This window comes from Ylistrum balloti, unplaced genomic scaffold (genome assembly GCF_031769215.1).
Source record: "Ylistrum balloti isolate Yb309-2 unplaced genomic scaffold, AGI_CSIRO_Ybal_v1 Utg369804, whole genome shotgun sequence".
Lineage (NCBI taxonomy): Eukaryota > Metazoa > Mollusca > Bivalvia > Pectinida > Pectinidae > Ylistrum > Ylistrum balloti.
In genome coordinates, this window is record NW_026781980.1 from 65,750 (window position 1) to 78,820 (window position 13,071).

At 36.9% G+C, this 13,071-nt stretch overlaps 1 protein-coding gene across 1 annotated transcript in view; it reads right to left on the reverse strand.

Annotated features, from left to right (window-relative positions):
• Nucleotides 1–1,565: 1,565 nt before the first annotated feature.
• LOC132544625 (centriole and centriolar satellite protein OFD1-like) overlaps nucleotides 1,566–13,071 on the reverse strand; it is a 32,944-nt gene continuing 21,438 nt past the window's right edge. The window contains exons 20-29 of the mRNA XM_060208244.1: nucleotides 12,575–12,689; nucleotides 11,916–12,023; nucleotides 11,702–11,789; nucleotides 11,324–11,457; nucleotides 9,372–9,551; nucleotides 8,423–8,559; nucleotides 7,707–7,841; nucleotides 3,838–3,891; nucleotides 3,572–3,621; nucleotides 1,566–3,037 (exon numbers count right to left, since the gene is read on the reverse strand). Coding sequence (XP_060064227.1) covers nucleotides 3,004–3,037; nucleotides 3,572–3,621; nucleotides 3,838–3,891; nucleotides 7,707–7,841; nucleotides 8,423–8,559; nucleotides 9,372–9,551; nucleotides 11,324–11,457; nucleotides 11,702–11,789; nucleotides 11,916–12,023; nucleotides 12,575–12,689 — 1,035 coding nt within the window. The 3' untranslated portion in view covers nucleotides 1,566–3,003. The remainder of the gene's footprint in view (nucleotides 3,038–3,571; nucleotides 3,622–3,837; nucleotides 3,892–7,706; nucleotides 7,842–8,422; nucleotides 8,560–9,371; nucleotides 9,552–11,323; nucleotides 11,458–11,701; nucleotides 11,790–11,915; nucleotides 12,024–12,574; nucleotides 12,690–13,071) is intronic.

Genomic DNA, 13,071 nt, shown 5'->3' on the forward strand with positions numbered 1-13,071 from the left:
AAGTCATCATACTGAGTTTGGTACTGTAGAAAAAGGAGTTTGGTTGACAGGAGGTAGTCATCATACTGAGTTTGGTAAACATGTCATCATACTGAGTTTGGTACTGACAGTTTGTATTAACATGTCATCATACTGAGTTTGGTTCTGACAGGAGGTAGAAACATGTCATCATACTGAGTTTGGTACTGACGGGAGGTAGAAACATGTCATACTGATACTGAGTTTGGGTCATCATACTGAGTTTGGTACTGACGGGAGGAAACATGTCATCATACTGAGTTTGGTACTGACAGGAGGTAGAAACATGTCATCATACATGAGTTTGGTACTGACAGGAGGTAGAAACACTGTCATCATACTGAGTTTGGTACTGACAGGAGGTAGAAACAATGTCATCATACTGAGTTTGGTACTGAGTTCAGTCCAAAAAAGGTACAATGCACAACTGACAAGGGGGAGGTAGAAACATATAGTCATCATACTGAGTTTGGTAACACGGGAGGTAGAAACATGAAACATGTCATCATACTGAGTTTGGTACTGACGGGAGGTAGAAATAAGTCAACATACTGAGTTTGGTATTGACAGGAGGTAGAAACATGTCATCATACTGAGTTTGGTACTGACGGGAGGTAGAAACATGTCATACTGAGTTTGGTCAACATACAGAGTTTGGTACTGACAGGAGGTAGAAACATGTCATCATACTGAGTTTTGGTACTGATGTAGAAACATGTCATACTGAGTTTGGTACTGACGGGAGGTAGAAACATGTCATCATACTGAGTTTGGTACTGACGGGAGGTAGAAACATGTCATCATACTGAGTTTGGTACTGACGGGAGGTAGAAACATGTCATCATACTGAGTTTGGTACTGACGGGAGGTAGAAACATGTCATCATACTGAGTTTGGTACTGACGGGAGGTAGAAACATGTCATCATACTGAGTTTGGTACTGACAGGAGGTAGAAACATGTCATCATACTGAGTTTGGTAATGACAGGAGGTAGAAACATGTCATCATACTGAGTTTGGTACTGACGGGAGGTAGAAACATGTCATCATACTGAGTTTGGTACTGACAGGAGGTAGAAATAAGTCATCATACCGAGTTTGGTACTGACGGGAGGTAGAAACATGTCATCATACTGAGTGTGGTACTGACAGGAGGTAGTTAAGAAAGACAATGCAAATACAAACATGGATTCAGATTTAATGTCATGAAATAAATATAATCATACTCAATAATACACTAAAACATATTTGTTAAATATAAATTAAACAAGTTTCTAAAATAATTCTGTACAGAATACTTCATTCATATAAACAAAAATATAAACTACAATCATTCTGTCTTTAAACAGTAGCAGACAAACATACAAATCCTATATACCAGAAATTTTTCTACAGTTCACTGCTTCATCATTTTATCAACAGGCAATAAATAAAAGGGGATAAACATGTAGTTTGAAGTAAAAGCTGAAATATATGTTTTGATGTGTTTTGAGTTGATTTTAACTTTTGGCAAAAAAAAAAAATTTCTTTTAAATATTTCCCTACAAACTATATTCTAAGTCAGAACAAGAGTACCGCAAAGCGGAACAAAATACGCCCGTGAATATCCGAAACGGCAAAGGGGCATAACTCTTACTCAAATCGTCTAATCAAAAACCCGTTCAGGAAAACATAATTTCATATCATGGTGATTAAGCCTACCAAGTTTCATAAAGATCGGCTGAAAAATGTTGGAGGAGATCTCCTGACAAGATTTCTATAGTGAAATAAACAAAGGGGCATAACTCTTGTTGAAATCACCAAATCAAAACCCCATTCAGGAAAACACAACTGCATATCATGGTGATTAAGCCTACCAAGTTTCATAAAGATCGGCTGAAAAATATAGGAGGAGTTCTCCGGACAATTAAAGTTTAGGACAGATGCCGGATGGACGGACAGTGCCATACCATAATACGTCCGTCTTTTGACGGGCGTATAAAAATCATGCGACTTGGTCATGGTACACAGAAAACTTCGACAACAACCAAAGAACTCTATCCAAAAGCAAAAGAAAAATAACATGTACTGTTGTCTGTTTGAAAGAAACATAGATAATGGTGTTTAAAAAATCTAAACCATAATTCATGGTAAATAAGCAAAAAAAAAAACATTCCAGATCCAAACAAAACTCTCTTCCATCCTCAAAGAAACACTTTAATTATCACAATGTTCCTCATCATGTTACTTATCACGCATATATATGTTTTTTTGTTTGCACCAGACAACATTCATATCCTCCCTTGCACTCATTCTTCTCCTCAGGTTTCACACACTGACACCCCCTTCAAGTAACTGTAAAGTCCTTCTGAAGTTTCACACACTGACACACCTACAAATGACTGTATGGTCCAAAGCTACAGATAGCTTGTTTAGTTTATATCTACAGGTAAAAATAACTTTCATAATTTTGTGGTAAAGGTTTTCCTTTGAACTAATCAGCAGGCCTCTGTTGAAGAAATCAACACAAAGTCTTACCATCATCATTTAATTTATGTAATGAATTTAACTGTCTATTACACTCACTATAATCATAGTATGTTTCCTTTTATATTTGCGTTATATTGTCTTCCACTGTATCCCTGTGAGACAATCTCCACTATCACCTCTCCGTCTTATAAATACTGTTTTAGTGATCCTGTATCTAGCTGTATCACTGTAGAACTTGATACAGCGTGATAGTGTATCCCTATAAGAGGTAGTGATCCTGTATCTAGCTGTATCACTGTAGAACTTGATACAGCGTGATAGTATATCCCTGTAAGAGGTAATGATCCTGTATCACTGTAGAACTTGATACAGTGTGATAGTGTATCCCTATAAGAGGTAGTGATCCTGTATCTAGCTGTATCACCGTAGAACTTGATACAGCGTGATAGTATATCCCTGTAAGAGGTAATGATCCTGTATCTCATTACCGATCACACCATCACCAACCTACATCAGCTACCACTGGAAATCAGCCTCCGATCCATCATTACTGGAAATATAAAAATCATGTTAAGCAGAAGTTGGTCATCATGGACTGAAGAATTTATTTTTCTACTGTGTTTTCTTTAAACCACTCTAAAATATAAATACTTAACATCATTTATTTATTTTTTTTGTCTAAAAGTTTTTGATTTGAGATTTTAAAGCTACAAATTATGTTTATATATAATTTTTCCTAAACATAAAGAGGTATCTGTAATGCTGTATACATGTAGTACACTGATTTAGAAAAAAGTCTGGAAGATATGAAAGAGAAAGTAAAATGTTAACATGATTTTCATTGTCTGCCAAGTTTTTATAAATACTAAGACTGACATTAACTCCCTCAGTAAATGGAGTTGCTATAGCAAATATGATTGTAATTTAATACAGTTTATGCTTATCTATAAACAATATTGGTTGCTTTGACCTTGGAACCTTGGAATATTTTACAAATAAATTTTGAAAAGTTTTTGAATTATGTACTATCAGACAAACATTGGCAACAATTATCCAAGACACATCCATTGCTGATAACTCTTACCTGTGAACGTCAGCTCCAGACATTTCCTGTTCTGACTGGGACACAGTGTCCTGTCATATCAAGGGAGACAATCAATATCAATTCAAAGTAGACAATCATTCTCAAATCAAATGATATACTTATCTATCACCCACTATTTACTCAATGACATACTCTTTATCTTTTAAATAGATTTGATCTCTTTTAGGTTATTGTAATAGAATAAGAAATAAACAGTTTTATCATGTTATGTTTCACATTTAACATAATCCAACTTTGAAACTTACTGCTTGTGAAAGTTGTCTCCCCTTAGACCAGGTGTCAGTCGCTTTTTTGGCAAGCTAAAACCACAAGAGAAAATGATGTTGACAGAAGAATCTAGAACACAAACAAAGGTGTAAACTACCTACAGAGACTGTGCTTAGAGGTTTAATTACTGTACTCTAGTAATTCCAGCAATATATGAAAAGAACTTGCTCCTAGGACTAGGATGTGTACCATACTTGCTGAACTTCCTTATTTTTGGAAGGAGACCAGTGTTTTTACCTATTGTTGATGTACTTCCTCATTATGTATTCTGATATCTGCCTCTTACAAAACAAACACTAAATCTATTGTATAAAATAGTTATCATTGAAATACCACAACTTTATGAATAAAGGATCATTGTCTATTGTTTGAAATGTGACAAATTCAAGGATGAAGTAAAGTAGAATAGTATATTTCATTCCAAAACATTTTATTCCTGGTAAAAAAAATCAAACAACTGGCATAGCCTATATAATATATAGTTATCTAAGATACAAATTAGACATTCTAGCCTACTTTATTTTGTATGTTTTCTTCAGTGGTACATAATGTGTTGAGCTATGACACAAGAACAACAGACTGAACTGAACAGTCCTCATTTGGTACAAACATTTATGAGCTGGATTGAATTACTAATTTACCAAAGCCTGACTTTACAATTTATCTAACTAGAACTGTGTTGATACTAGTAAAGTTTTCTTTAAATAGATGGTGACTATCATTTTTTCTTATATGAATAAACAAGATATCCCAGGACTCACTTCATTAATTTATCAGGTCTGATTAAATCTTTTCCATTCTTTTCCCTTCTATCATCTTATTTGCTCAGAACACTGAATATTGGGCATAAGACACAAAAGAAAGCCTACAAACATAGACCTCACTGGTTCTTAGAGACACAAGAACAAACTTTAACTGTCAATCAGTCCCAGAACAATGGGAAACTAGACCAATGTCGAGGAAGGGCCCCGCATAATACCTACCCCTTATGATTGAGTTTCTTAATATTAAGAAATATATGGACAGGTGTCAAGTATTGAAAGCAACTTTCATCAAAATCCAATGAAAATGGACAGATGGACAGATATATGGATCGACGGACAGGGAAACGGACGGACAGACGGACAGACGGACAAGGTGATTACTATAGGGCACCCACATCGCGATGCGGGGCCCTAACTATAAATGAAATCTGACAAAGATCCATCCAGCACTACCTCAGAGAGTCTGTGATAACAAAATCTTGAGTAAAAAAATCCAATATGGTTGTCTTTCGTACATAATATCATTCCAATCAATCCCAATATACAAAATGCATAAATAGATATCAAGGGCAACCTAATCATGAAATTTTCAGAATTATTCGTCCAGTGCTTCTCCAAAAATAATGATAAGAAACTATACATGGCAAAATGAAAGATGCCCGTCTGTCAGGCTTTTTAATTTTCTGATCTGTCTCCAAAACACTTTACTAGGTCCAAGAGGCACCTAGTATATAATATTATGATTCACCCAGTACTTCTTCAGAAATAGTGATAACAAGAAGTTTGTAAGTACAAAAGATAAACCACATATAAAGGGCTATTTGGACAGCCCACCATCTGACAGGCTAAATATCTGGACATATTGAACTGTGACAAGCCTTGCTCAAGTTCTGATAATATCAAAAAGTGACAACTATATTCTTCTGTGACATGTTTTGGATGAATTAACCAGTGATTATCTAAATCCTGTGTCAGAGTTGTTTATGTGGTATTACAGTAGACAGTAGTGAAAATAAATTCAATGAACTTAACCATGCAAGTGGACTTCAAATTAAAACATACACATTAAATGATCTGATATATGTGGATCCAATTCAGGCCTGATGAAATAAAATGTACCTTGTGCAAAGTGATTTTAAAAGTATGTACAGTTAAAGTCAAAATCAGCCTGTGAAAAGAAATTATAAAATTTTCAATATTCATATCCATATTCAGCGACCATTACAATCTGCAATATCATGTATCTTCCTGTCTTTATATTCTTCCTTGTACAACAATATTTTAGTGAAAGAATTCCAATAATTAGTTTTAGCCAATCAATATTGAGAACTAGACTCCCTCACCTGCTTTACATTATAACATCACAACAATCAAGTGACCTGTTATTGTTGGATTGTTTAATGTTGAGGTAAGTGCTTCACCGAGTCTGTCATCAAGGTATTATATCACATAAAACCTAGTATGTATCACTTAGAAACAACATTAACTGTGGCCTAAAATTCAGATGACCTTTAACCCTTGACTTACAGAGAAATGACCTGTGCCCTCTCACGATAAAAGTGCCTAAAATATCAGAAGTGTGTAACTGTTCAATGATGGAAGTGGTGAAAGCATGAAGCACACTGAGTATATATAATGGAGACATGTTTTTACCTTTCTTGGCTGTACAATACAAAAACAAAACACAATTTACTTGTACTCTCTTATCTTACCAACATCACTTCATATGACCACACGGAACCAAGTGTCGGTTTCTGTTTATATACATTTTAACAAAGTTTGACATAAAAGACAAGAGTTTAACAGACCCAGCCACTGGAAATATTTTTTTTGTACATTCTTACAAAATAAAACAACTTTGAAAGACTAATGTCTTGTAGACTTGAAAAGAAATTTTCATTTACCGTTGAAACTCATCTCGAAATCGCTTGAGTCGAAATTTTGTTTGAGTCGAAATAATTTTCAAGTCCCAATTTTTTTCACTTCTATATGTTTGTAATTTTAGTTCGCATGACTCAAATTTCATTGAGTCAAAATTTCTGTTGAGTCGAAGCAATTTTTTAGTCCCTTCAATTGTAAAGCAAGCAAAAAGTAATTTGTTTCTTGAAATTAATTTTTGTCAAAACATCGACACATCAAAACATCCCTGTCCCTGTCTCACCTCCATCAAACCTAGACTTGGGCTACTGACCAATAACCCTGTCCCTGTCTCCTCTACATCACACCTCGACCTGGACTTCTGACCTGGAACATTGTCCTTGTCTCATCTCTCTCACACGTAGACTTGGGCTACTGACTGATAACCCTGTCCTTATCTCATCTCTATCACACAAAGACCTGGACTACTGACCAATAACCCTGTCCCTTTCTCACCTCTATCACACCTAGACCTGGGCTACTGACCAATAACCCTGTCCCTTTCTCACCTCTATCACACCTAGACCTGGGCTACTGACCAATAACCCTGTCCTTGTCTCATCTCTATCACACCTAGACTTTGGCTACTGACCAATAACCCTGTCCATGTCTCACCTCTATCACACCTAGACCTGGGCTACTGACCAATAACCCTGTCCTTGTTTCATCTCCATCACACCTAGATTTGGACTACTGACTGATTACCCTGTCCATGTCTCATCTCTATCACACCTAGACTTGGGCTACTGTCCAATAACCCTGTCCATGTCTCATCTCTATCACACCTAGATTTGGACTACTGACTGATTACCCTGTCCCTGTCTCATCTCTATCACGCCTAGACTTGGGCTACTGACTGATAACCCTGTTCTTGTCTCATCTCTATCACACCTAGACTTGTGCTACTGACCAATAACCCTGTCCCTGTGTCATCTCTATCACACCTAGACCTGGGCTACTGACCAATAACCCTGTCCCTTTCTCACCTTTATCACACAAAGATCTGGGTTACTTGGTAATAACTCAAAATGCTCACCTCTATTAAACCTATTCCAGGGATATTGACTGACAACTCTGACCTTGGATTACTGACCAACAGAACTCCTCTTGGTTTATTGACAACCCTACACCAGGGAAATTGAAGGACAACACTAACTCTACCTCACCTCTTTCTCTCTTTCCTTTTGCTGAGCCACCATAGCCATGTATTGTTTCATTGTCGGATCAATTCCATCATCATCTTTTTCTTGTTTTTTGGCTGGTTCTGGCTCTTGATCATCTTCAAAGTCTGCTGACCCTCCCTACAAAGATATAAACTAGTAAGTAGGGTATATCAGCCTTGTCACATATTAGCTAGCATCAACATCTTCTTTGTTCTCTACATTACTTTTTCTGCATATTAACATCACATGCATGTCTACAGGTAGTAGTGTACCTTGCCCTGTCCTTTTCCCATCTTCGTTATTAACTGCTACCAGTATACAGGTATGTATGCCTACCTTTCCCTGTTCTTTTTCTATCCTCGTTATTATCTGTTACCTGTATACAGGTAGGTATGCCTACCTTTCCCTGTCCTTTTCCCATCCTCGTCATTAACTGTTACCTGTATACAGGTATGTATGCCTACCTTTCCCTGTCCTTAATCCATCCTCGTTATTAACTGTTACCTGTATACAGGTATGTATGCCTACCTTTCCCTGTCCTTAATCATCCTCGTTATTAATTGTTACCTGTATACAGGTATGTATGCCTACCTTTCCCTGTCCTTTTCCCAACCTCGTTATTAATTGTTACCTGTATACAGGTATGTATGCCTACCTTTCCCTGTCCTTTTCCCAACCTCGTTATTAATTGTTACCGGTATACAGGTATGTATGCCTACCTTTCCTTGCAGTCTTTCTAGTTCTCTTTGCTCTCTTTCCCATGCTTCTTCTTCTTTCTTTTTTCTCTCGGCTTCCTTTTTCTTTCTCTCCTCCTCCCACTTGTCTTCATCTGCTGAGTTTTCTACTTCTTTCACGGCTAAATGAAATACAAAGTAAACATAACAACAATGTTTAAAAAACAATCAAGATAATGCAAAGTGTGATATTATCCCTGCACCTACTGTTTAAAAGAAAGACATACAACCATATATATATGTTAATATTACACAAGTTTAACTTCTCCTTGTTATTTTTAGTTGTTCCATACAATGTATCGAAATGGAGAAGTTCTACTTACATACTAGCTTGATGCCTGTACAAAGTTTTGAGTAACAGGTTATTTCACTGAACAGATTAAGAGAACTGGTCTGAAAAATCTGAACTTTGCGATTTGGTCTGTTTCCATGGAGGGATGCATGGAGCCCAAATAAATATCCCCCACAAACTGGTTTCGCTGGGGACAGACAGATGCGTGGAGGGATGCATGGAGCCCAAATAAATATCACCCACAAACCGGTTTCGCGGGGGACAGACAGATGCATGGAGGGATGCATGGAGCCCAAATAAATATCCCCCACAAACTGGTTTCGCGGGGGACAGACAGATGCGTGGAGGGATGCATGGAGCCCAAATAAATATCACCCACAAACTGGTTTCGCGGGGGACAGACAGATGCATGAAGGGATGCATGGAGCCCAAATAAATATCACCAACAAACCGGTTTTGCGGGGGACAGACAGATGCATGGAGGGATGCATGGAGCCCAAATAAATATCACCCACAAACTGGTTTTGAGCACAAGGTTTATATCCAACATATATAAGTAATATAACAGTATGAAATTTTCATATCATTAACATACCATAAAAGTGATAGAAAAATAAATTCATAACATCAAGATATACAAACCTGTTTGTGATTTCCATGCATCCTCCAAGGAAGGAGTCTTCCAGGCATCATCCAGTGAAATTGGAGCGAGTTTTCCCCGTGGTGGGGGTCTACTAGGTGTGGCTGGGGGATCCTGACTGATTGGGGCGAGTTTGGGGCCACCCAACGGTGGTAGTGGACTTGCCTTTCCCTGGTCAGTATCTGCAGAGAACATCAGTATTGTCAGTATACAGTCCAAAAGTGTTTAAGACATTTCACTTATTCATACAGATACCTCAAAGACAAACTTGATATATAGCATTTCCAAACATGGGGCCCATGAACACTGATGGTCATCCGACAATGAAGACCTATACATGAAAGAGGCAAAATAGGCTTAAAATGAATTGCTCAACTAATATACAGCTTACATAGAAGACATTGTTGGTTCATCAAGACATTTTCTGCAAACTTGACATCACATTCTTTATACATGCACTACACGGTTGCCATTACTCAGGATGTATTGCTTGTTGAAAAAGCAAGCTACAGGCCAACTATCAAGACCCTTGACCTTTTCGTTACTAAGAATAAGTTGCATAAGCATTTCAACACATTTGACCCCTGTGACTTTCAAACTTGATTAAATATCAGCTCCCTGGGTCTTTTGGTTATTGAGTAGAAGTCATTTAAACACATTGGATACCAGTGACCTTGAAAGTGGGTTAATGTCATTCATATTAACAAAAGTAGCCCTTAATCCTAGCATGCTATAGGCCTAATATCATTATCCTTGGCTTTTGGTCATTAAGAAGAAGTCATTTGAAGACTTGAACACATTTGATCACTGTGACTTTTCAAGCAGATCAAGGTCATTTCTATTTACTAGGGGTTGATTCAACTTCCTGATATTCAGAAATGATTCCCCACTCTCCATGATGTTTTAAACTAAATTTGGTTGAAATCCATTCAAGCATTTAGAAAGAGTAGCATTTTGAAGTGGAATCTTGTCTAACTTCTCCTTTTGGGGCCCCGTCCCAAAGTCCCTATGGTCAAATGAACTTTTAGAATTTAAGAAATGATTCTCCACTCTCAATGATTTTTTCAGACCAAATTTGGTTGAAATCCATTCAAATATTAAAAAGGAGTAGCATTTTGAAGCAAAATATTGTCTAATTTGCCCTTTTGGGGCCCCAACCCAAGTCCCTAGTGGTAGAATCAACTTTTTGAAGTTCAGAAATGATGATCCACTCCTAATGATGTTTCAGACCAAATTTGGTAAAAATTCATTCAAGCATTAAAAAGAAAAAGTTTAAGCACAATGCACGGAAGGTGGTGCACTAAGACAGACTAAGCACGATGGCTAAAAGAGGCCCATGGATCCTACCCGTCACGACTCTGGACAGTTTTAGAGTCTGTCTATCAGTCCCAGCATCAGGGCAGACAGAACAGAACTAATATATGCATACTTACATAGTTTTTATTCTTCCTGAAGGTTTAATTTCAATAAAACAGAACTGATAACACTGTTTGTTGTTGTAGTTTAGCATATTTGACCCCTGTGATGTTGGTCCAATATCATGACCCTGGGTCATCTGGTTATTGAGGAGTCATTTAAAGATTTTAACACAATTGACTTTGAAAATAGGTCAAGGTCATTAATTTGGACCAACTTGGAAGCCTTCCATCCTACCATGCTTCTGGCCTCATATGATGACTCTGGGTCATTTTGTTATTGAGAAGAACTCAATATTGTAAATTGTTACAATGCAGACGACAGATGAAGGACACTGGACAAAAGGCAATCGTTCGCTTGAGACTTCCATCTCAGGTGACCTGGTAAAAATGGAAGTTCTCCAAGCCCGACACATGAAATATCTGAGACAGTACAACATACAGAAATTCAAAAAGGAAATGTTCACTTTGTGGTTTGATTACATTTGAATATTCAATAAGTCTTTATTACTTCATCTGTACATGACAGAGTTACCTACCCCTGACTGCGGGTGTGTTGTCCTCGCTTGATGCTCCAGATGCTGGCACCACCATAATACTTGGTGACCCTGGCCTGGCCTCGAGGTCAGACATTGTGATTGGTCGCGGCTTCTCTATCCTTTCATCTTGATGGCTAGACAAGAAGGTTGTGTTACAAAAAGGTCAGTAGTTTATGTTCTCGAATATCTCAGAAATATGTTTGGCAAAGAATAGAAATTCTCTTGTTTTGTTCAACGAAGAATAGAAATTCTGTCGTTTTTGTAGTATTTTCAATTTCTGTTACTCTGAAACCAATACCTACAGGTGATATGTAAGACTTCGCACCTTGATCGACATTGGCAACTGTTGAGTTATGAAACATGAAGTAGGATACTTACTGTTCACCCTCATCAGACATGTTGGAAATGTCAAACCTTGGGGGAGGGTGCTCTCTATCGCGGGAACCTGTCAGCTCATGTAGACTGTCTGTAACATGTCAAGTTTAAATACCAGAAGTAGATTAAATTGATATACTTTAAAAAAAGCATTTAGGAAAATACAGAGCAATATCTTGGAAGTTTCAATATTTATGGAAGTTTCAGTTTTTCTCACCTGCCAGCTGAGAGGAGCCCCGAGCTGTCTGTTGGTATGGAGTGGATGACATAGGGCGATGGATTGGACTTTCTCCAGGGGATGCCACAATCTCTACCTTCTTTTGGCCTGTCAATTAAAATGTAAATTTAGTTTTTATTTTGTAAAGTGGAAGGGGTTCAATACTTGAATATGACATTAATTTATCTTTTGTTTCAATTGTTTTCAATATTACATCCCACTTGCTTATCTGAGGAAAATGGAGCTAAGAGAATGACCTTGAAGTTTATGTGTAAATAATATCATAAAAATGTAAATGGAATAATCTTGAAATCATAGAGAAAGATTTTGTTCTGTAAGAAGGTCGCAAAATTGTTTAGAATAATCTCAAAATCTATCAAAGAAATTGATGTTTTTCTACACAGAATAACATGAAAATGTTTTTAAATGATAAAAATGTCAAAGAGAATGACTTTCTTCTACTTTTAATAAAATAAAAAAACACAAGTGACACCTACAATTTCAGATACAATAACAAATATCTGTAACTGAAATAAGCCAACCTTTTTATTACACCCTGAGTTATGTATACATAGCCATTTTCATTAGCATAAGATCAATTTTTGATCTTTTACTTATATACATAATCCCAATCACAGCAAGACACAAAATACACCTACTTGGCCTGTCCTGCGGGGCTGACTGCTGGCTCCCCCTAGGGGTTCTACTAGGTTCATTATCAGTCACTGGGTTGATCATCTGATACTGGAAATCTCTGTACACCTTCTCAAGGTTCTGAAAAAGCAGCTCACAGGTATACACTGGTTCTCATTTCATATGAGATTTCATGAAACAAATATGAAATTATTTATTCTTGTGAGCCTTGGCAAGCAAAATAAAAAATCTCATATGAAATGAAAACTCATTTAAGATCGTATATTTATCACAGAATAACAAAATTAATTGGATAACAGGGCGATCATGTAATTTAGTCAATCATCATACATATTTCTATTACTGTAAACAAATTCATGGATAACAGCCCAAACAATACCTAGTGACCCGTGAATTGAGGGACTACTTAAAGTGATGCAAACGGAATAACAAGCAATCATAAACATAGAATCTCTGCAAAGTTTACATGGATATTATTGTAGTCGAGGTCACATGAAACTTT